At 34.9% G+C, this 24,615-nt stretch overlaps 1 protein-coding gene across 4 annotated transcripts in view; it reads left to right on the top strand.

The window, feature by feature from the left end:
- PPP1CB (protein phosphatase 1 catalytic subunit beta) overlaps positions 1 to 20,627 on the top strand; it is a 40,830-nt gene extending 20,203 nt beyond the window's left edge. For all 4 annotated transcript variants that reach the window (XM_070572964.1, XM_070572963.1, XM_070572961.1 and 1 more), the window contains exons 3-9: positions 2,355 to 2,486; positions 4,369 to 4,599; positions 6,481 to 6,585; positions 8,807 to 8,878; positions 14,011 to 14,162; positions 16,323 to 16,457; positions 18,807 to 20,627. In XM_070572964.1, the coding sequence (XP_070429065.1) occupies positions 2,355 to 2,486; positions 4,369 to 4,599; positions 6,481 to 6,585; positions 8,807 to 8,878; positions 14,011 to 14,162; positions 16,323 to 16,457; positions 18,807 to 18,911 (932 nt within the window). In that variant the 3' untranslated portion in view covers positions 18,912 to 20,627. The remainder of the gene's footprint in view (positions 1 to 2,354; positions 2,487 to 4,368; positions 4,600 to 6,480; positions 6,586 to 8,806; positions 8,879 to 14,010; positions 14,163 to 16,322; positions 16,458 to 18,806) is intronic.
- The last annotated feature ends 3,988 nt before the right edge of the window (positions 20,628 to 24,615 follow it).

Raw genomic sequence — 24,615 nt, 5'->3', positions numbered from 1 at the left:
GGGTCTAGGCTCATGTACACAAATTCTGGAATCCCCCATGGATAGTGATAGTGATGTAGTTCCCCTACGTAACAGGGTGCGTTGATTTATTCCTTTTTTTCAGGTGACTCTCAGAAATTTTAATTGCTCTTGGAAGTCTGGGAGTACATACCGGTGGATAAGGGAACACAGCTTTTGAATTGAAAGGCAGCTGGGATTGCCCTGAGCCATCTACCCTCTTCTCCCAAACATTTGGCTCATTTGTTCCTAAGATTTGGTTACTTGTCAAAGGCTTAACCTTTGAAAGAACCTTTAGCTTCTCTAACTGCATTTCATCAACTCTTAGAGGTGATTGATTTTGAAATGAACTATTATTTTATGTGCCATGAAGGGAGAAAAAAGCCACTGCCAATTACAATTGTAAGAAATGATTGATTGCGGGATATCTCCTAACTTCAGAGATGTTAATTGCAGAAAAAACATGAATCTTAGAATCAGTGAAATATAAGAGATTTTGTGTGGTGTGTTTGTTTTGGTAAATTTTTAGTTTCTGTGGATTAGCATAGCTTATAAATTGAGGCATTTTTAGCTCTGTATAAATGTTAGTCAAAGTGCATGTTAGTGTAACCTAAATTATTCACTTGAGGTCAAAATTAAATAGACGTAATTTACAGAGAAAATAAAACAAATATGAGATAAAATATTTACCATTGTAGTTTAGACACTTTAAATCCATACATCAAAGTGACCCACACTAGTTTTGACTTAATAATGATTGCCATCAAGTTACAACTAAATTTTGATAACTTAAGTGTTTTATCACTACACAATCACAAAAGAAATTGTAGAAGCTTTTGCAAGAGCCAAAAGCATTTTGTCTGTCTGTTGCTCATTATCTTTAAATAATTACTTTTAGGTGTGTATTTGTCATCCTGAAGCAACCAGAGATCTTTAATCCTTCAAGGAGAGTACTTTTCCCCCCCAAACTGAAACAGATAGATATTTGATGCCCTGATGGTGCAACTATATTTTTTAACCATCACTTCCCAGATTTAAAATTTAATGCCAAGATTAAAAAGTGTTCCTATTGCAGGACATTGAATCTAAGCAGCAGTCTAGATACTTAATGGAAGAAGGTACAAAGTTAGATGTCTTTTTCTGTCTTAGAGAAATCCAAATGTCTTTGGGAAGTAGATAATTGATGTTTGAGAGCTAGTACTAAGGTAGAAGCTATGCTAAGTTCCCATAATAAAAGTAGTTCTGCTAATCATCGTTTTGAATTTCAGGAATGGTGTTATTAACAGTCATACTTGCTGAAGCACATTTCAACATTGTCTCTGTCTCTTCTTTGTTCCTTATATCTTACTATATTAATTGAATATATATACATGGGTTGACTTTTGCATGTGGGGCCTTTTTTTTAAGCCTCTGGACACGACAAAGGAATCATAGCAATTTTTAGCAAGAAACGTGGACTTAATTGTAAATGGGGATTAATAGAGGTGTATAGAAATGTAGTCTGTGTTTTCTCTTTTTAAATGCCTTTTCAGTTAAGATTAAATGGGAGCTAGCAGTATATTTAACGATTAAAGAGAACCAGTGGAGAAGATAATGTTGAAAGGAAATGATTACAAGTTCAATTCGGTAGGGCAAATAAGAAACTCTGCATTCACCATTCCTCCCCACTCTATCCCAGAAGTTACTGGGAACTATATTAGTTAATGGATTTTATTGCCCATTCATATGAAAAATGCCTTCTTCCATCTAAATAGCTAAATATAATGCCCTATTGTGAACATAATAATGCATTAAAATTTAATAAATATCTGGCACCTTTTTATAATTTGTTTTGTTTTAGTCAGAAAATGGAGGTCGTGATTGCTAAATTTTTGGGACTGCTCATAATATTCCAAGGAAGTATGTGAAGCTAAACCACCTACTGACAGATATGTTTATTTGGTCTCCCTTTCTTCATAGTCACTGGTTCTTAATGATGCTATTTTGGCCTTCTACTAAATGCAAGACTTTGCTGAGAGAGTAGGACAGACACTGAAAGTTGCTGTCCCTGAAACTTTTTAGATCTCTTGGGCTGCGAGGCTTCCAGTTGGCTACTGGAAAGCAAAAAATAGGACTGCATTTCCGTGGCAGCAGCCTCATCAGGCAGTAGCAGCATCAGGAACCAGCAGGAGTGTAGAGAGAAGCCAGAGATATTAGAAGAACCTTACTGTTAGTCATAGGACACAATAGAGTGTCTCGTGGTTTGCTGCCTGTGTGCCTTTTCTGGTCTTCGAAATAATGGGCATGACACTTTTTTAAGGATTATTATTTTATGGATAAATTTTGGAAAACTGACCATTTTATTCATTGTTTATCAGTACGAGGATGTCGTCCAGGAAAGATTGTGCAGATGACTGAAGCAGAAGTTCGGGGCTTATGTATCAAGTCTCGGGAGATATTTCTCAGCCAGCCTATTCTTTTGGAATTGGAAGCACCACTGAAAATTTGTGGTATGTAAAAGGATAAAGTTAGGAATGATCTCTTTTGAATCCTGGTTTTCATCCCATATTTACATTGAAGATTATCTGCAGAAAACATTTAAAAATTTTTTTATAAAAGAGATTTATAGTTTTTATTACATAAAATTATATAAAAATTGAAACTTTACTAAAATGACAAGTTACAAGAAGAAAATAATTTGCTACATGTATAAAAAGATTGCTAGTCACACTATATAAACAGTTCTTAGAAGTTAATAAGAAAAAGCCACTGCAGTAGGAATATAACAAAAAAAAGAAGCAGATCTTAGAAGAAATTCAAACGGCCAATAAACATAAGATCCTCAACCTCACTAATTATCAGTGAAATACAATTTAAAAACAAATCTCAAACTCTGATCAGATTAAAAAGTGTCAAAAATTGATATCCAGTGTTGCAAGGATGTGGAGAAATGGGCATTCTGATGTACTGGTTAGAAAAAAATAGAATTTGGAGGGGTCAATATGACAGTATCCATGGTCTTCTAACTTTGTTATAATCATTTTAATTTATTTTGAAGAATAGCTTTACAATCTGTATTTGTTAAGTTTTACAGTGGCTTTTGGCCAAAAGCAAAAACTTGTGACCTTGAGTTCAATGATTGCATTGTTATAGCCATAAAAATTATCACACAGAAAGCATTTTTCTGTAGTTCACATAACAGCAGAAAGTGGTATAAATAATATATTGTACTGGCTTTTGGTTTAATAACGCAGTTTTTATTTGTATTGGCTGTTAGTCTTTATGACATAGCTTTTATGAGCGTAATCATCAACTTTTGCTCAGTCAAGGCTTATTTGCTATATGCAAAAACTTTCATTCCCCTACGTGTTTCTTAGTTCTCCACATTCATACCATGTAACTTGTGGGTGCTTAGTGTGCCCCTGAAAAACTTTTTTTTCTTTATTCATGTGGTTTATTAAGTCATATGCTTGGTGCTCCTTTGTACATTGCCTAGCAAATAAGAGATATTAGCTAAATAAATGTTTGTTGAATAAATTAATTAATTAGCTTAGAGTATCACCTTTAAGTAAGAGGTAGTAGTTTGGAATTTTGTTGAAATGGTCAGTCCCTTTTGTGAATTTAAATGAAGCACACGTAGTTACTTTTAAGTCATCATAAAATGATTTGAATTCTCAGCAAGATACTCTTTAAAAGGCTTTAATGTAGAAATAACTTGAAGGTAATAGAAGTAATTTATACTAAATATTTCTAAGTTTTTGCTGTTTGTCTCTCTATTTGGTATAACAAAATGACCTAAGTTACACCACCAGATAATAAGAGTAGCTGTATTAGTTATTCATTGTTGTATAACAAATTTTCCCAAAACTTTGTGGCTTAAAACAACAAATATTAATTTGTCATCTTGTAGTTTCAGAGGGTCAGGAATTTGGGCACAGCTTAGCTGGGTTGTCTGGTTCTGGGTCTCTCACAAGGCGGCGATCAAGGTGTTATCTGGGCTGCAGTCATCTGAAGGCTCAACTGTGAAAGGATTAAGTTTCTTATGGGCCAGTGGACTGAGGGCCTCAGTTCCTAATGAGTTGTTCACCAGAGGCCTCCTTCAGTTCTTTTGTCATGTGTGCTTCTCCATAAGGCAGCTGGTGTCATTATTGAGCATGAGAGAACGCAAAAGAGTGCAAGCAAGGCCAAAGTCACAAACTTTTGTAACCTAATCGCAGAAGGGACAGCTTATCTCACTTTTGCTGTGTTCTCTTTGTTAGAAGTAAGTCACCAGCTACAGCCTGCATTCAAGGGGAGAGGATTATACAAAGGGTGTAAACATTAGGAATCATTTCATAGAAGCTATTTACCACCGTAACCAAATTTTCTAAAACTGACTTTTTCTATTTTTAGGAGATATTCATGGACAGTATACAGATTTACTGCGATTATTTGAATATGGAGGTTTCCCACCAGAAGCCAACTATCTTTTCTTAGGCGATTATGTGGACAGAGGAAAGCAGTCTTTGGAAACCATTTGTTTGCTGTTGGCTTATAAAATCAAATATCCAGAGAACTTCTTTCTCTTAAGAGGAAACCATGAGTGTGCTAGCATCAATCGCATTTATGGATTCTATGATGAATGTAAGTAAAAATAAAAATTTATTTTTATTAATTTAATTAATATTAATGGAAAATTCCCCAATTTTCCATTTCAAAAGAGTTCCTTCAATTCAGAGGTTTTTAAAAACGTGATCTAGCAAGCATAGCAAGCATAAGCCCAAGAAGAGAGCCTTTAATGAAAGAGCAACCTGAAGCTGGGAAACAGGTTACTAATTAAATTGATTCCTTCGGATCTCCTTGATCACGTAGTTTCAGGTTGACTGTAGCTTACTCAGCTGAAAGGCCTTGTTTTAATTAGTTTACCGGGTAAAATAGCCAAGTGAAACAGAGGTACACTATAGACAGTAGCCTCTGGTTTTCTAGTGTCCATTAAGCTTTTAGCTCTCAGCATTCTTATGATAGGACAGAAACTCCCATGGGCCCTGTGTGACAGAAAATACTGAGAACTTCTTTGAACTTATTTAAAAGTTGAAGTGTATTATTAGATTTTTAATCTATGCTTTTAAACCTAGAGAGATAAGGATACTGAATACTCCGGGATATCCTTATTTTATTGTGCTCTTTTTCATCAGGAAGAAATCACTGATTTGCTGTTGTATAGTGGTGTTTCCAAGTGTTATTACTAAATTACACTACTACATTTGAATTTGGTCTTTTACTTTTGTTAGGGTATGGGAGTGAACATATGTTTGGTTAATTACAATTTAGAACTAATTACAATGATTTTCAAATTGAATTTGTTTTTTAGTGCTGAATTCTCAATTAGAATCTATTTTTGCTTTTTTTCCATCCTTAAATTTAGTAGAGTCCTTATTTAAATTCTTACTTCCTTGATTCATGTAGTCATTTATTTGACAAGTGTTTGAAGAAATGTTATATGCCAGGCACTATTCTAAACACTGGGAATGCAGCAGTGCACAAACAGGTGATCTCTATTCTCATGAAGCTTATGTTCTAATGAGAATGATTCTATGTTTGATTTTATATTGCATTTTTATTTCTGAGGTGTAATGCATGGTTCCAATTATTTAAATCAGACCAGTAGACAGAAAGTGGGTGTAGTACGTCAAACTATAACCACTTAGCTAAAGCTAAATCAGAAATAGATATATATTCTTAAAGGATAAAATATGGGCTTGAATATCCTTGAGGATAGAAATGACATCAAATGAAATAATATGTATGAGAACAGCTTGTGAAAACTGTTTTGAGTTATACTTATTTATTGAGAGGCAGGTTATGGCATAAAAACATAGGAAGTTAGTGCTTGTGTCTTTCATCCCTCCCCTGGGTTGGTTGTTGCAATTTGTTGCCAAATTCAGAAAAATCGGGTAACACTAAAAAAGGTGAACACTTGAGATTGTCTTTGTTGTAGCTCTTTATGCTAGACTTCAGGAAAATTATGGCCTTTGTGTTTCTATTTATACTTGCTACAGTGCAAAGTTATAATTCACTCAAAAGTGATTACCAGTTAAGCACTTGGAAATTCCTTTCTTGGCAGTAAGTTTATGCTGTGTTACTTAATGCATTAGAGTTAAAATGGACAGTCTCCAGAGGCACCACTTTCACTTCTTACTAATTTGGCTAGGTTAACTAGTGTACATGTTGAATGGAAAAAATAAACTAATAGTCTATTAGACTGTTTCAAAGTTGTTATATTATAAATGTGATCTTAAAAGACAAAAGTTTTTCATGTATTTGTTTCATAAAGTACCTATAGGACAGACTTGGAAGTCTTTTGTAACTTTACTGAAGGTGCTGAATATTTATTACCTTTTTAAAAGTATACAAGTAACACTTAGAGAAAAAACAGATTGCTAGGTAAACAGAAGAAAATTGAAATCATTCGTAATCCTGTGGCTGAGATTTCAGATTTATTTACTCTATTTCTTCTTTTTATAGGCAAGCGAAGGTTTAATATTAAGTTGTGGAAGACCTTCACCGATTGTTTCAACTGTCTGCCTATAGCTGCCATTGTGGATGAGAAGATCTTCTGTTGTCATGGAGGTAAGCCGACTAGTAAATTTACCTTTGGATTTTTCTTACTATTCCATTATAGTCATGCGCTGCATAATAACATTTTGGTCAATGATGGATTGCATATACGATGGTGGTCCCATAAGATTAGTACCGTTGTGGGCTAGGTGTGTAGTAGGCTACATCATCTAGGTTTGTGTAAATACACTGTATGATGTTCGCACAACGATATCATCTAACGATACATTTCTCAGAACGTATCCCTGCCATTAAGCAACTCATGACTGTATTTAGAAAAGACCTATAATAATTAAGCTGCTATGGGAAAACAAAGCAGTGCTTGTGTGAAAACTCAAGTGATTAAAACTCTTTTAAACGTAGCTAAAATTTCTTTTAATAACTAGAAATTTATGGTTATTTATACATAATGAAAATGGAAATCTAGTACTTGCCTTTAAGGAATTTCACGTATGAGGAGGTTAACCAGAGTTTTGCTTGAAAAAATGTCTTCCCTTTGCCTCAGTTTTGACAGAAAGATAACCGCTATCAGTAAAAGGGAGAGGATCATGGGGCTGGTCCCGTGGCCGAGTGGTTAAGTTCGCGCACTCTGCTACAGGCGGCCCAGTGTTTTGTTGGTTCGAATCCTGGGTGCAGACATGGCACTGCTCATCAAACCACGCTGAGGCAGCATCCCACATGCCACAACTAGAAGGACCCACAACGAAGAATATAAAACTATCTACCAGGGGGCTTTGGGGAGAAAAAGGGGGGAAAAAAAGGCGGGGAAAGAGGATCATGATGATTTTCCTGCCTATATTAAACACCTTTCATCAGAATCCAGATGGAATTGAGCTTAATATTTCCACATGCCAAGAGTTCTAGGTTTTAGGTAATACATCTGTTTTAGTCCTAAAAATAATTTTTTGGTAGAGTGATAATTTATTCTCTGGGTAAGCTTGAATATATGAACGTTCATTTGAAAAACTAAATATGTGTCTTGCACTTGGCTAGATGCCATGAAAATATATGGACAGTTTATGATCTATCTTGAGGAATTTAAAAACCTGTTGATAAAATGTATATTTCAAAACATTGAGGAATGAATGGAATTTAATTATGTCAAAGTACTTGTAGAGATAGTAGTTGTTATGAGAAGTCACAAAAGGGAGAGAATTATTGGGTGAATGTTTATGAAGGCATTGAGTGTGGAGGATAAATAGAGTTTGGAGAGGTGAAGAGCACTTGAGACAGTCTTTTTTATGTTGTCTAATTCAAGGAATGTGTGAGTAACTGGCCCAAGTAGAATGTCAAGTACATGTTGGGGAATGATGGGATCAGATTAAAGAGATTTGAATACTCAGCAAAGGAGTTTGTTGACTGGTTTAATAACCATATTGGGTTTTTGTACAGGGAAGTAATTTAGTGAAAATACTGTAAGAAAATTAGTTTTTCATTAATATGTGGGAAGAATTAAAGGTGGAAAATGCTAAAAAGATAGATGTACTTGTCTAGGCCTGAGGTAATCAATGGTTTATTCTCCGATAGAGCATAATTCACTATATTAATTGAAACATTCAACAGTGGATACTAAATATTTCAGAAATGGTAGCTCTTGCGCATCAGTATAGCTAAGAATAGAAATATAGCAGTATGGAATGTGAATATTTAGCTTTATTCTTTGTGATGATACTTGGATTGTCTACCAAAGAAAAATAGTAGCTTATATTTATGTACTCCTTCAAAGCTTGCAAAGTATTTTCATGTGCTTTTTCTTGTTTATCCCTTCTGATCAACAATTGCGCTTTTATTGAAGATAATGAGCCTGTTGGAGTGGGATGTATGAAGGTCTTCTGGGACAGAGTGAGACACTTTAACTTGGAAGTGAACATGTTTAAGATTAGGTGGTAAGAAGTGGCAAAAGCGTAGGATTAGAATTGAGTACGTACCTGTGAAGGGCGGGGAATGTTTGGAAAGAAAGAACGTAGTAGAATTTCTTTCCTTGAGAAATCTTTTGAAATGAAAGAGAATTTCATTTCCCTGTTAGGGAAAAGTGGAGAAGACCTAATCATAATGTTCTATTATATCAATGTGGGATTCTGTTTAATAACTCAGTGTATTAAAGATAACATTAAAAGGAAAACTTTAAATATCTTTAATTTCATATAGTAAATCTACTTTGATTAAATACTTTTATTTTATTTGAGTGAAAAACTTTTAGATGTCAGTACTATGACTCATCTTTTTATTATAGGACTGTCACCAGACCTGCAGTCTATGGAGCAGATTCGGAGAATTATGAGACCCACTGATGTCCCTGATACAGGTTAAGTATATAGAGAAGTTTAGTTGTTATATATAAAATGTTGGCATATTTGAACTTAATTATACTTAGTGGAAGTAGGATTGGTTTGTGTAATAAATAATAGAGTTTTTTTTGTAGTCAGTAAGCTAACTACAGATTACTTGCAGTAATATAAGATACTTCCACTTTCACTAGTTATTCCCCGAAGTGCAGAACTTCTAAATATGGTTCTGTCAAACTTATCACAAAAGATCTTGCTATTGATTTCCCTTACCTTCCTGTCTTTCAAAACTCTCATTCATATCACCATTGGTTATGTCCTTCAAAGACTTGTTAAAAATTAGTCAAAGTTTTTTAATTAATCTAATTTTTCTTGTGGCCAGCCTGGTGGCATAGTGGTTAAGTTCACATGCTTTGCTTCGGCAGCCCGAGGTTTGTGGGTTTGGATCTGGGCGCAGACCTAGCACTGCTCATCAAGACACGCTGTGGCGGTATCCCACATAAAGTAGAGGAAGATTGGCATGGATGTTAGCTCAGGGACAATCTTCCTCAAGCAAAAGGAGGAAGATTGGCAACAGATATTTGCTCAGGGCCAATCTTCCTCACCAAAAAAAAAAAAAAAGGAAAATTTTTCTTTCTTAACCAAGAATTACAAGTAGCTTCTTTTAAATTATCTAGTAGTTTTTCATTGTTTTCTACATCATCTCTATTTCAAATTTTTAGAGCTAAACTTTAAGGCTCTTGAGATGGAAGGCTCTTTAGATGTGTGGTGAATTATGAAAATTGTGTCTGAAAGATTTATGAAAATTGAGTATTCAGAATTCCAGATATCTCTTAGATAAGTGAAGCAAGTCAAAACAAAAGCATTTAAGTTCCATTTGAGGATAAATTGTTGTGTTGATTAATAAATGAGCCCAATTTAATTTTAAAAATAAGTGCTAGGCACAGTTGCCAGTTATCCTAACTTTTCTGTTGCCTTTCATATTTGAGTACCAGTGTATTTACTAAGGTGTGTACTAGTCGTGGTATTCATATCATAAGATGCCATGAAGACCTGAGAATTTAGTGCAGTTAAGTTCTATTTCCGCAGTTCAGCTTTTGCTTAACACATCAATACCTTTCTGTGTGGCATTTTCTTTTTTCTTTTTGTGTAGAAGATTGGCCCTGAGCTAACATCTGTGCCAATCTTCCTCTGTTTTATGTGGGATACTGCCACAGCGTGTCTTGACGAGCAGTGCTAGGTCTCCGCCCGGATCCGAACCTGCGAACCCTGGACTGCCAAAGCGGAGCTCGGGAACCCAACCGCTACGCCACCTGGCCAGCCCCTGTGTGGCATTTTCTGACACCACTTCTTCTACAAGGGGGTTTCCACAACCACATCCTCAGATGCTTTACTTACATTTACCAGTTTATTATGAAGGATACAATTCAGGAACAGCCAAATGGAAGAGATGCATAGGGCAAGGTATGGGGGGCAGTGTTGGTGAACGGCTTTCACCAACCTGGAAGTTCCTCAAATCTAATTGTTGAAGGGTTTTTATAGAACTGAATTTCCAGTTCCCACTTCCCTTCCCAGAGGTGGCAGGGACAGGGTGAGAGGGCTAAAAGTTCCAACTCTAATCACATTTCATCTTTCTGTTGACTAGCCCCTTTTCTGAAGCTGTCTAGGAGGCTCTAGGTCACCTCATTAACATAAACTCAGGTGTGATGGAAAGGGGATCCTTATGAATAACAAAAGATACTCTTATCACTCAGGAAATTCCAAGGGTTTTAGGAGCTTTATGCCAAGAATGGGAACAAAGACCAAATATATTTTTATTGTATCACACTGTCATACTATTAAAAACATTAGCATAAGCAAAACTGCCCTTTCCCTCAGTTTCTACCAGACTTTTTTTTTTAGGCAGACTTACATGGTTGAATTAATTGTCCCATTGTCATTTGTGTAATCAGACCTACCCTTTATGTATTGTATCATCAATTCTCAACAGACTTGAATATCTTCAAAATGAGGATTACCTAGAGTGCCATAGGGTCTAGAAATCCTGTTATAAATTAGGAACATCATATATATGGAGAAAAAATCTTTTAGTTTACTGATACTGGGATTGTTTATTGGTAATTGAGTAAAGAGGAATTGATTGTTCATCAAATAGGGTTGAGCTGGTTAGTTAATAAGTTCATTTCCCACTCTTAAGATCTAAAGATTCTGTAGAAAGATAAACATTAAAAAATGTATGTAACTCAGTCCCCGAGCAAAACATAAGCAAATCTTTAAATTGGACTAAGAATGTGCATTTGGTTGCTTGTTTTTTTCTCTCTCTCTCTGCTCTCCTTGGCCTTTTTTTTCTTTTGTGAGGAAGATTGGCCCTGAGCTAATATCTGTTGCCAGTCTTCCTCATTTTTTTTTTTTTTCTTCTCTCCAAAGCCCCAGTACATAGTTGTGTCTTCTAGTTGCATGTCATTCTAGTTCCTCCACGAGGGATGCTGCCACAGCATGGCTTGATGAGTGGTGCGTAAGTCCACACCTGGGATCTGAACTGGTGAACCCTGGGCTGCCCAAGCGCATGTGGACTTACCGTTTGGCCACAGGGCCGACCCCCCTGGTTGCTTGTTTTCAAGTATGATTGGATTGTTTTGCTCGGTGTACTGAAAGCTGATAATATCACTTAAAATGCTACTCATGACTAAACATCAACCATTATAAACAATTGTATAGATCCTCTTTTGTTAGTAAGCCACTGACATATTGCATGTTGTAGTAAGTTGCCTCAGAACTTACTTGTGTAAGTAGCACAACTTGTCTTGATTATAAAAGGAAAAGCATGCATTTTACCGGATTTTGATTGTAATTATAGAATATATTTGACTAAATCTAATAGAAACTAGTATTGAAATAATAGGGCATTTATTTAAAATAAGGTACAATATAAATATATATTTCAAGCATTACATCTTCAGGGTTTCTGTTAATGGTATAGTTCAGACATAAATCAGTTTCAGGGGTGACAAGTTTCTCTCTTTAACATATTCTAGTGGAAAGTTTCTGAGATGCTGAAAACAGTCATTTTAAGCTTTGATATTCTCTATAAGCTTCAGAAATTTAGTTTATAAATTTATAAATTAACACATTTTTTAAAGCAGTAGTCTAATGATTGTGATGCTTGTTCATTAGGAATTGAATTAGAAAACATTGAACTTTGACTCTCAGATTCTTATCTTGATTCCATTAAGGTTGAAGGATGCCAGATTGTTGTTGTTACTGTTATCTCATTTTGTATGTGTTGACCCTGTCATATTTCCCAAATAATTCTGAAAGCAACTACATTCTAGTTTTATCATCACATAAAAATTACAGGGGCCAGCCCTGGTGGCCTAGTGGTTAAGTTTAGTGCACTCTGCTTCAGCAGCCTGGGTTCAGTTCTTGGGCACAGATCTACACCACTCTGTTAGTGGCCATGCTGTGCTGGAGTCCCAGGTACTAAAAAAAAGAAATAGAGGAAGATTGGCACAATGTTAGCTCGGGGCAAATCTTCCTTAACAACAACAACAAAATGTATGTATATATTTAGATTACTGTCTTGGACTCCTGCTCACAGCTTCTCCTGTGGAAACACTAGAAAGTATGAACATTAAAGAGCCCTGGGAGGGTGTGTATGTATTTTTTTAAAGAATCAGCTTGTGTTCTTTAGAAATCAGAGCTTGTAAATTGAGACTAACTGTCCCAATGGATTTTGTATGCTGGTGGATTTCTTAGAACATTATAGTAGGAGCTTAGGAAATAATGATAGAAATTAAGAGTACATTGCCACTAATTGTGAAGGGTGTTTTAGATAATTCGCCTATCAAGACAAGTTATACTGTGACTCAAAATGAACATCTCCTTTCCTGATGACCGACCTATATTATGAAGTTTGTGGGCTATAAAAAAAAATCTTCCCTTAACACTAATTTTTTCTTCCCTTAGCACCATCGTTCTTAGAAAAGTACTTATCATCTTCTCAACATCCACCCCCTCTTAGTCTCACTACAATTTGATTCTAACCCACTCTCGTCCCATCAGCCATCAAGAAACTGCTTTCATTAGGTCTTATGATCTAATTCTCTGTGGCACTTTTGGTTTTCATCCTACTCCACTTGTTCATTGCACTTCAAACTTAATTGTTTCCTACTTCTAGATAATTCTTAGGTCTTTCAGGAGATCTTTGCTAGTCTAATCTCTTCCTTGTTTTGACCATTCCTACTCAATATTTTTTATTGATTCCCCCTCCTCAGCTTGCTTATTAAATGTTTAATTCCTCAGAGTTTATTTACTGGTCTTCTCACTTTGCATTCCCAAGGTGGTCTCAGTCCCTTCTAAGATTTGTAGTACTATTACTATGATAAAGATAGCCAGATAAATATTTTTAGCTCTGACCTCTTTTCTTAAGCCCAAAACATTACTAAAGCCAATGATTTTGTTCCTCCATATTTTACTTAAATCCTCTAGGCCTTCATGGAAAATGTTTTCTTCCCTCAAATTGATCTATAGATCAAATGCAATTCCAATGAAATCTGAATTGAGTTCACAGAATTAGACAAACTGATTCAGAATTTTATATGTGGAAGAACAAAGAATTAAAAGTAACCAAAACAATCCTGAAGAAAAGTATTAAGTGGGGATACTAGTCCTACCAAATAAAAAGATTTATTTAAAAGCTCTAGTGTGTTATTGGCTCAAGGATACATAAAATAGATTAATGCAATAGACTGTGGCACCCAGAAACAGACAGTATAGGTAGCTCTGTAAGGAAAGGATGAGCTATTCAGGAAATCCTGCTGGGTCAATTGGTTATCACTACGGGAAAACTATATACAAAAGATGAGAAGTCTCTTCCACATATCGTGTGCTTAAAGTGTGCCATACACATATTCCCTGTCTGTGGGAAGGGTCGGAAAGGTTGCCTGGCTACCTTAAGCAGCCAGGCAAGATATATTTGTATGATTGCTTTAATAAAGAGTGGCTCAGTTCAGTGAGCTGGGATTCTGGGGACCAAGTGATTGTTACTGTTTTTTAAAAGGTAAGAGGGCAGGAGAAGAAATGTGATATAGTTATACCTTATTTAATAAACTTTGTTCTGCTTTTTTCATTGCTGTGCTTTTATTCTTTAAAGGTCTGCTCTGTGATTTGCTGTGGTCTGACCCAGATAAGGATGTGCAAGGCTGGGGAGAAAATGATCGTGGTGTTTCCTTCACTTTTGGAGCTGATGTAGTCAGTAAATTCCTGAATCGTCATGATTTAGACTTGATTTGTCGAGCTCATCAGGTATGAAATATAAAACTTTTGGATATTTTAATATTTATTAACTTCACACAAGTTCGCTCCTTTTATTTTTGAGGAAACTGAGATCCAAGAAAGCTAATTATACGAGGAAAGCAGTGGGAGAGGTGAAGCCTGAACCTTGATCTCATAATTAACAATCTTATGATTTGTTAACCCTTTCTCACTCTCTAAGAGGAAATATTTCAAAAGAATATATTTTTGCAGTATACTGCAATGCCAGCAAATTTTTCAGTGATTGTCTAAAGCTTTCTAGAAATACTTGATCCTGTATTAATATGATGTTTACCTGTTATAGGTAATAATCAAATGAATTGTGTGCATTTTGATAAGAGCAAACCATATATAAAAAGACAATTTAACAATTTTTGAGACAGTTGGGAAAATTCGATTATAGACTGGGTATTATATCAAGGAGTCATTATTAATTGTTTTAGCTGTGATGATATTATTGTTATGTGAGAAGGATGTCCATATTTTTCAGAAATGCATACTCAGGTATGTAGAGGTAAAACGACATGTCTAGGATTTGCTTTAAAATGCATCAACAAAGAAAAAGGGGGATAAATGAAACAAACGTAGCAAAATTCTGGTAATTGAATCAGGGTGGTGAGTAAATGGGATTTTATTGAGCTCTTCTTTGTCTGCTTTTGCGTGTATTTGAATTTTCGTTCTTAAAATACATATACAATGTAGGTTTGTTTGTTTGTTTGTTCTATGTCCTCCTCTACCACTAGATTGTACATTCTTTAAGGAGGGGATCGCAACTTACTCACCTTTGAATATCCATTGCCATGTAAATTTACTGACATACTGTAGCGTGCATTTAGTGTTTGTTGAATAAAAATTAACAAAAGCTTGTTTTAACAATTTAATATATTAAGTCTTCACCCTCTCTAAAACATAATTGGTATGAAATACATTGAAAGACATTTTAAAAAATCTTTTTTGGTTACTTTTAAAATACTAAAAGTATTTGAAATTCGTAAATATAATATTTTTAAATATTCTTTGTTAATTCTTTGTCTGTTAAGGTAAAACCTAAGTGTAAGCTATAGATCTCCATTCACTGGTCTTTTCAGAAATGGGTGATTTTAAAAAGTCAGGTTACTGATCTACCTTAGTTTGCACGGTCTTTTTCCAGACACCTCCAATATCTATTCTACTTAATCAAACATATTATCTCTAAAATTAAGAGATTTATAATGTGAAACACAAACTAAAGATATTTCCTTTAAAAAAACCTGTTCTTTTAGTAAATGTCTGAATGAATGAATAAGTGAACATTCAAACTAAACTAAAAGGATGTACTGAGTGCCAGGCAACATGCTGAGCTGGAGTAGATAAAGTAACCAAGGTCTTAACAGAAAAGGTTAATATCTAAATTCTACCATGAGATAATTACAGCAGGAACATGTACAACAGGAACATGTACCTGATACTAAGGTAGGAATTATTTTTTTTTCATGTGAATTATTTTGGAGGTACTTTCTTATGAGCAAATATCGTAGGATAATTTTGCTTAATCAAAAGATACCTAAAAGATTTCAAAAGTATTCTTGCCTGCTATAAATAAATATAAAACGTTTACATGTCATTGCCTACCTCTCAAATTTGTAAAGCTGAGAAACGTAAATTGTTTAAATCACTCTGGAATTGACAACAGATTCTAGAAATCATGTTAAATCCTTAAGAAAAAGAATTATACACATAAAAATCTATAAGCAGCTAATTTTTATTAGGAGCTTGGTCTGTGTAAATTAAGCTCAACTTAGTAAAGGTTTCAGTGTCTAGCTACATAATACTAATAGAAAATTAGAGCAAGAAAAACATTCTTGACATAATCTGTCTTTCATTGTCTGGTTATGATTCATTGAATTAAGGATTCTATAGTTGGATTGTAATGCCATCATCTTAAGAAGTATTTGGTGTCCTAGCTCCCTGTAGACTCTGTACCTATTAGCATATGGAAAGCCTTGGAACTGGCATGATTTTTTAACTTTTTAATAATCATAACTTTATTTTTATTTCATTAACAAAACAAGGGTTTTTTTCCAGGTCTTTGTCACGTTAATTTCAGTTAGTATAGATGGTTGAGAATTACCTATAAATAAGTGTTTTTTCTTTTGATGTTTCCTTTGACAGGTGGTGGAAGATGGATATGAATTTTTTGCTAAACGACAATTGGTAACCCTATTTTCAGCCCCAAATTACTGTGGCGAGTTTGATAATGCTGGTGGAATGATGAGTGTGGATGAAACTTTGATGTGTTCATTTCAGGTATGATATAAATATAAATTTATAACAATTAGAAATCTAATTAAAACTATTATCAGAAGAATTTTTCTTTTCAATTTGTGTTCTTTCCTTGAGCAAGTATAGAAAATTGGTTTTATTCAGAAGTGATGATCACTCATAGACTTATTAGAGATTTCTAGTTTCGTTCACAAAGGGGTTCCAGCCTTTTTGGTATATATCAAATTAATTAGAGTCTTAGGGAACCTACGGTAAGTCAGTCATTTTTTTTTTTTTTTAAGATTAGCATCTGAGCTAACATGTGTTGCCAATCTTCTTTTGTTTCCCCTTCCTCTTATCCCTAACTTCCCCCCCGCCCCCCCAGTACATAGTTGTATATTCTACTTGTGAGTGCTTCTGGTTGTGCTGTGTGGGATGCCGCTTCAGCATGGCCTGATGAACCATGCCATGTTGGCGCCCAGGATCCGAACTGGCAAAACCCCAGGCCACTAAAGCAGAGCATACTACCTTAACCACTCAGCCATGGGGCTGGCCCCATGTCAGTCATTCTTGATGCAAGTGTTTAAATTGTTAAATTCCTGTATGACTCCTTGGATAGTGGCTTACCTGCTAAAAGAATGTGAATTCAGTGAATAGTTTATTTAGATTTTTGTTTTGTTTTGCAAGATGAGCGGGTAGGACAGACATTGAGGAAAAAGAATTATATTGTAAACTAGATGAAAATAACATAGAATATTTACCTAAGAAAAAACTTTCCAAATAATCTTAAAATACCCATTTATAAATACAGAACCATTTACATTTTAAAAAGAGACCAACTATAGCTTTAGTGTGCTACTTAACATCATTCTTGTTCACGGACTAAAACAACTTTAATACTTTGGTTTTGCAAAGATTATTTTATGTCCCTAATATGCACACACCTTTTAAATGTATAGGGACTTTCCCATCCCTTTTTCTCTTTATTGCATTATACTGTTTCTATGAACTAGTACAATTGAATGGTAAACGTTTGACTTCTCACTTACAATTTAAGGATAGTAACCAGGCCTTATGCTTCACCAGTCACCATAGTGGAGTTGGATTACTATGTTTTTTTCACTGAGGCGCTATGATTCTCTGAAGAGTTCTAAGAAATGCTTCATAAATCTTCTCTACACACTTTTTGTGTAAATATTGAGATTTTCTATCTATAATGTAGGTTAAAGCTCTATTTATACCCACCAGAATGAATATAATAAAAAAGTCAGACAGTAACAGGTATTGGTGAGGATATGGAGAAGTTGGAACCTTCATACACTGATGGTGGGAATGTAAAATGATGCAGCTGCCTTGGAAAACAGTTTGGCAGTCCCTCAAAAAGTTAAAAATAGAGTTTCTAGATGACCCAGCAATTTTCACTCCCAGCTATATACCCGAAAGAATTGAAAACAGGTACTCGTACATTTATATGCATATTCGTAGGAGTGTTATTTATAATAACCAGAAGGTAGAAACAACCCAAATGTCCATCAACTAAAGAATGACTGGGGTGTGGAATGTCCGTAAAGTGGCATATTGTTTGGCAGTTAAAAGTAGTGAAGTACTGATAGGTGTGCTACAGCATGAATGAACCTCAGAAACATCTCAGTGAAAGAAGCCAGTCACAAAAGATCACACACTGTACGGTTCCACTTATATAAAATAAGCCAGAAAAAACAAATCAATAGAGAAAGAAAGTAGATTAGTGGTGGTTTGGAGTTGCCACAGGGTCAGGGGAGTGGAGAGTGGAAATGAAGAATGATTGCTTATGGGGACAAGGTTTCTTTTTGGGGTAATAAAAATGTCCAAAAATTAGATAGTAACAGTGGCTGTACAACTCAGTAAATATACTAAAGATCATCGATTTGTACATTTTAAATGGGTGAACGTTATGATATTTAATATATATAAATCAAACTATTTTTTAAAATCTATTTACACATAAAAAATGGTCTGAAGAATTTTTGACTAATTACTCTCTAAATAAATAGTGACAGAATTATGATGAGGACCTAGGTCTTTTGACTCCTAGACTAGTGTTCTTTCCACACCACAGATATATACTAATTTGAAAAAAGTTTTACTTAAATCTAAGGGTTGGATAGTTGATAGGACTCATGTACTCGAGCTTTTGTTATTAAATTATCAACGGAATGACAAATAATAGCAGTATTCCGACATTTGCACACTTTAAATATGAGAAATGTTTGGAACTTTGCTGGTTTTTTATGCGTTTTTATTGCACTTTTACAACAATTCATGTCACTTATTGAAAAACCCACTATTACAACAATTGTCTTAAACTTACTGCACTTGAAAGAATAACATTGTTAATACATTGTTTACTTTAAGATATTGAAACCATCTGAAAAGAAAGCTAAGTACCAATATGGTGGACTGAATTCAGGACGTCCCGTCACTCCACCTCGGACAGCTAATCCACCGAAGAAAAGGTGAAGAAAGGAACTGTGTAAAGAAACCATCAGATTTGTTAAGGACATACTTCATAATATATAAGTGTGCACTGTAAAACCATCCAGCCATTTGACACCCTTTATGATGTCACACCTTTAACTTAAGGAGACGGGTAAAGGATCTTAAATTTTTTTCTAATAGAAAGATGTGCTACACTGTATTGTAATAAGTATACTCTGTTATAATATTCAACAAAGTTAAATCCAAATTCAAAATTACCCAATAAAGTTACATCTTCATGTATCACAGTTTTTAAAGTTGAAAAGCATCCCAGTTAAACTAGATGTGATAGTTAAACCAGATGAAAGCATGATGATCCATCTGTGTAATGTGGTTTTAGTGTTGCTTGGTTGTTTAATTATTTTGGGCTTGTTTTGTTTTGTTTTGTTTGTTTTTGCTAGAATGATGGCAAATATCTTAAAATTTTTTCCCTAAACATTTTAAAAAATGAAATGTGGAAGAGCTTTAAAGACATTCGCTGACTATTATTTTTCCCTTGCTTATTTACTTACAGACCTATTTGATCTTACTAAAACTTCTGCCTCATTACAATAAAAAGGAATTTTAGAGATTGATATTTTTAAAAAATAGGTAAACTGTCCAATCCAGTGATTTAATCAACAGTTTGACTGGGCAAACTTTACAGCTGATAGTGAATATTTTGCTTTATACTGAAATTGCCACTGATTTGGATTTGTGCACTCTAATTTTTAACTTATTGATGCTCTATTGTGCAGTAGCATTTCATTTAACTTTAAGATAAGGCTCATATAGTATTACCCAACTAGTTGGTAATGTGATTATGTGGTACCTTGGCTTTAGGTTTTAATTCGCACGGAACACCTTTGGCATGCTTAACTTTCTGGTAACACCCTCACCTGCATTGGTTTTGTTTTTTGGGTTTTTTTTTTTGTTGTTATTGTTGTTTGTTTTTAGATCCACAGAACATGAGAATCCTTTTTTGACAAGCCTTGGAAAGCTGACTATCTCTTTTTTTCCTCCCTCTGTACGAAGGATGTATTTAAATGAATGCCGGTCAGTGGGACATTTTGTCAACTATGGTTTTGGGTGCTTAACTGTCTAATATTGCCATGTGAATGTTGTATACGATTGTAAGGCTTATGTCACTAAAGATTTTTATTCTGATTTTTCATGATCAAAGTTCATATAATATTGTATAGACATGCTTTGTAGTGAACTATAGTAGCAATAATTTCTGTACATGATCAAGGGTTTATTGCAGCATTTCTTTTCCTGTTCTCTCTTTTTTTTAAGGGTTAGTATTAACAAATGACAAGGAGTAGAAAAGTCAGCATAGAGATTTTAGAAGGAGAACTTACGGGACACAGATTTGTGATTCTTTGGATGCGACACTTTTGGATGTGATTCTAAAAGCTTTTATTGAGCATTGTCAAATTTGTAAGCTTCATAGGGATGGACATCATATTTATAATGCCCTTCTATATGTGCTACCATAGATGTGAAATTCTTGACCTTAATATCGTCTTTGAAAATGTTAAATTGAGAATTCTGTTAACTTACATTTTATGAATTGGCATATTGTATTACTGCAAGAGATTTGATTTTCAGCACAGTGCAAAGTTCTTTCAAATGCATATGTCTTTTTTTCTAATTCCATTTTGTTTTAAAGCACATTTTAAACGTAGTTTTCTCATTTAGTAAAAGTTGTCTAATTGATATGAAGTCTGACTGGTTATTTTGTTCTTTTTCTTCCTTAACAGTGAGACATTTAAACACATTTTATTCAAATAGATTTTAATGTCTTTAACATATATTGAATTGATTCTTTTCTGAAAGTGTTCATGTACTGCATATGATGTATTAGATTAGGTCACACAGGCTTTTATCTAATGTGATTTAAATATCTTCCTAATTGGGGTGCAAGTTGAGCAATCTCTTAATTTTAGATGTGCTCTTAGTAATCATAGTGAAGTGGGTCTAGAAAATAAGCCTTTTGCAGGAGACAGGGCAGTCTTTTATTAATCTCAGTATTAGTCAAAACACATTAATTTGGATCCTACTTACTGGATTTTTTTTTTTAATAATTCATCTAGTCAGTACTGAATATGAAAAAAGTCACTAAGCAAATTAATATTTAGTCATTAAATTTAAAGGATAGAAATTTATCATGTTTAAAAAATTATTCAGGCAGTCTTACAACCACTTCACTAGATTCTGTTCATACAATGTGTTCATTACAAATGTTATTTACTTGGTAACACTGCTACTTGAAATAAATCAAACTTTATTTCTTAGGAGAAAAGTATCCTGTAATTCTAGTGTCACTAATGTATATCATTCTTCCTCTCTAATTTTTAATATTTTCTATATTTAAGTTTCTCCTTATTACAAATGTCATGACATTCAAAATCGTTAAACACTAGATAACTGTGATATGTGATGGGTCACGTGGATTATTAAGGTCAATTTCTATTAGTTCCTTTTTTGTTTTCTTTAAAGATTTTATTTTTCCTTTTTCTTCCCAAAGACCCCTGGTACATAGTTGTATATTTTTAGTTGTGGGTCCTTCTAGTTGTGGCATGTGGGACGCCGTCTCAGCATGACTTGATGAGCGGCGCCATGTCCTCACCCAGGATTCGAACCAGCGAAACCCTGGGCTGCCGAAGTGGAGCTTGAAAACTTAACCACTCGGCCACAGGGCCAGCCCCAATTTCTATTAGTTCTTGAATGGCAAGAATGGACTACATTGGACCCCTTGCATTTGAAGCTTAAACATTCATTGTTTTAATTTTGCCCGGGGACAAATTTTAATCATGATCAGCAAGACTAATTTGTGTAAAATGTTGAGTCAAAGTGCCAGCAAGAAGAATTTTAAAGGCTAAAAGGTGGTTAATTGGAAGTGTGAGAGTGTTCAGAGGATTTATATGCCTTTCAAAAAATAAATTCATTTGAGGGAAAGCAAGGAATATCTTGAGATGTGTCATTTAAGAATATAAAGGTTTATTATATTGAGCCAAGGAATTGAAATATATCTTCTTTCATAAGTTCAGGTACATTCCTTTGTCTTCTTGGCAGCTGTCACTTTTGAACCAAAAGAAGAATTTTTCTTTCACATCTTTATGCTAAAAATGTCTTTAGAGAGGGAAAATGGTCAGGCTTACTCTGCTTTTGCTACCCTGACCGAATCCACCACCTCTCCTCCTTGTGAATCCATTCTGAATCAAAGTTGCACCTGAGAAGACACTTAATAACCTGATTATACCAGTGGCATCCACTTAGATTACTATGTCCCCTTTTTGCTAGTAGATTTCAGTGTTTTACAGTGTTCTTAAATGGTTAAAAAGTGGTTAAAAGGATTTTAAAGTGCCAGCATACCTTACAAAATGAACAATAGTTAAATAAGACCTAAACTGATTCCTTGTAAGTATACAGCTGAAGTTTTAATATATTTATTCTCTTTATAAGGTTTCTTTGACAAAAGTGAAATCCTGATACAGTGTAACAATTTTGTTCTCCTGTTAAAATTGGATTTTACGGGTACCTTTGAAAGCCAGAATTTCTAAACAAATCCTGATTGGGAAATTTAAAAAGTCAAAACTTACTTCCTTCAGCCACCCCTTCCTACATTGGTTGACTTATCAGAAACTTCTTTAATTTTTCATTGTAATTTATTTTCTCATTCAGGTAGCCAGTGTTTAGTAAAACACTTATTTTTACAAGAGGGGCCATAAATCTTTGCTTCTTTCCTCTTAGGGATCTTTGCCAGCTACTGTGATTATAAAATCTTACTTGTAACCTACACTGTTTTGGGTTTCAATAGGGTGGAAGATCACAAATGAGTGTGTCACAGATCCGTTAGAATGTTGGGCATTCCTTCAAAACTTTGTTATAGTTGGCCCTTAGAACCCTTTAGGTCTAGATCAGTCTAAGTGTATGCCACTAGAATGTAAGCTCATATGGGCAGAGATTTTTGTCTCTTGTTAACTGTTGTATTTCCAGCTCCTCAAGTGGTGCCTGGCACATAGTATGCATGCACGCACATGTTTGTTTAATGAATGGCAAGTGAGTTTCAAAAATTATTACTATTTTAACACCTTGGCCTTTTGGAAAAATTAGCCAAAAATAATATAGTTTCAGTTTTCATTTATCCTCATCTAACTGCTTTTTGTTTCTGGAAGAGTCTCAGGAGAAAATTGATCTGGGTCTGTATGGCCAAAATAAATAGTTTGTTGTCAAAACTGTAATCCGTATTTGGTAAAATATTGGTAAATATGAAAAGTCAGTGTTCAGTTACTTGAAGGAACATTTCACAGCTAGCACCTGACAGGCACATTGGGAAGTTGCCTCTTGTTCAGAATCAAACTTCCCAGGGTCCTTATTGTTACTTTCTTGCCTCCCCCTTTCTGTAGTCTAGGTTCTCTGCTTTATTGACCTTAAAGTCATCTTTGTTGTGAGCAACTTCATTTTTTTTTTTTAATGATTTTATTTTTTCCTTTTTCTCCCCAAAGCCCCCCGGTACATAGTTGTATATTCTTCGTTGTGGGTCCTTCTAGTTGTGGCATGTGGGATGCTGCCTCAGTGTGGTTTGATGAGCAGTGCCATGTCTGCACCCAGGATTCGAACCAACAAAACACTGGGCCGCTTGCAGCGGAGCGCGCGAACTTAACCACTCGGCCACAGGGCCAGCCCCTGAGCCACTTCAAACATTTTTAGGAACATACTATAGTTCGTATAACATTTTGTCTTTCAAAAGTAACCTAGTAAATATGAACACTTAAAACCAGGAAACAAAAGTTCAAAGTGTAGAGGCTGTTGCCTCAATATAACAAATAAGGATTATGTCGTAGGCAGAAATAACTATGGGAAAAGATCAAGAAAAAGATATTTTTAGTAAGGAACAAAAAAGAGATATAGTAGCAAAAACTACTCTAGAGAAATTTAATACGGTCCTTTTATCTAATTAGATTGCTCATTATTCTATCCTGATACTTCTCAAGAGTTTTTATCTCTACCATATAAAAGAGCAGTCAGGGGGCCGGCCTCGTGGCCAAGTGGTTAAGTTTGCGTGCTCCGCTTTGGTGGCCTGGGGTTTCGCTGGTGCAGATCCCTGGCACCGACATGGCACCGCTCATCAGGCCATGCTGAGGCAGTGTCCCACCTAGCACAACCAGAAGGAACTACAACTAGAATATACAACTACGTACTGGGGGGCTTTGGGGAGAAGAAAAGATTGGCAACAGTTTTTAACTCAGGTGCCAATCTTTAAAAAAAAAAAGAAAAAGAGCAGTCAGCCAGCAGCCAGGCTGAATTCTTGGTCTTAGTGCAAAATTCCAGGAAGGAAATTTGTCCCAGCTTGGATGAAGGGCCCTTATGACCTGAATGAATGAGGAAGGGGAAAGGTGATATTGCAGGAATGTGGCTGCTACTTCTGTACCCAAGTGGTTTGGGAGGTTGAGTAGAACGTTTCCTAGAAAAGGGACACTGAAAAAATCCAAAGCTGTCCTCTGTGATATACTTCAAAAGATAATCTAGTCATAAAAAGTCTGAAATATGAAATTGACAAGATGTAGACTGATAGGAACTCTTAAAAACTAGTAGCAACTATCTAGAAAATTAAGCATTCATAATCTTGTAAAGTTGAAAATGTGTATGCCCTAAAACCCATCAGTTTCACTTTAAAGCATTTATTAAAAACTACGTGTGC

This window comes from Equus przewalskii, chromosome 14, assembly GCF_037783145.1.
Source record: "Equus przewalskii isolate Varuska chromosome 14, EquPr2, whole genome shotgun sequence".
Lineage (NCBI taxonomy): Eukaryota > Metazoa > Chordata > Mammalia > Perissodactyla > Equidae > Equus > Equus przewalskii.
This window is presented reverse-complemented; position numbering and strand designations above follow the sequence as displayed.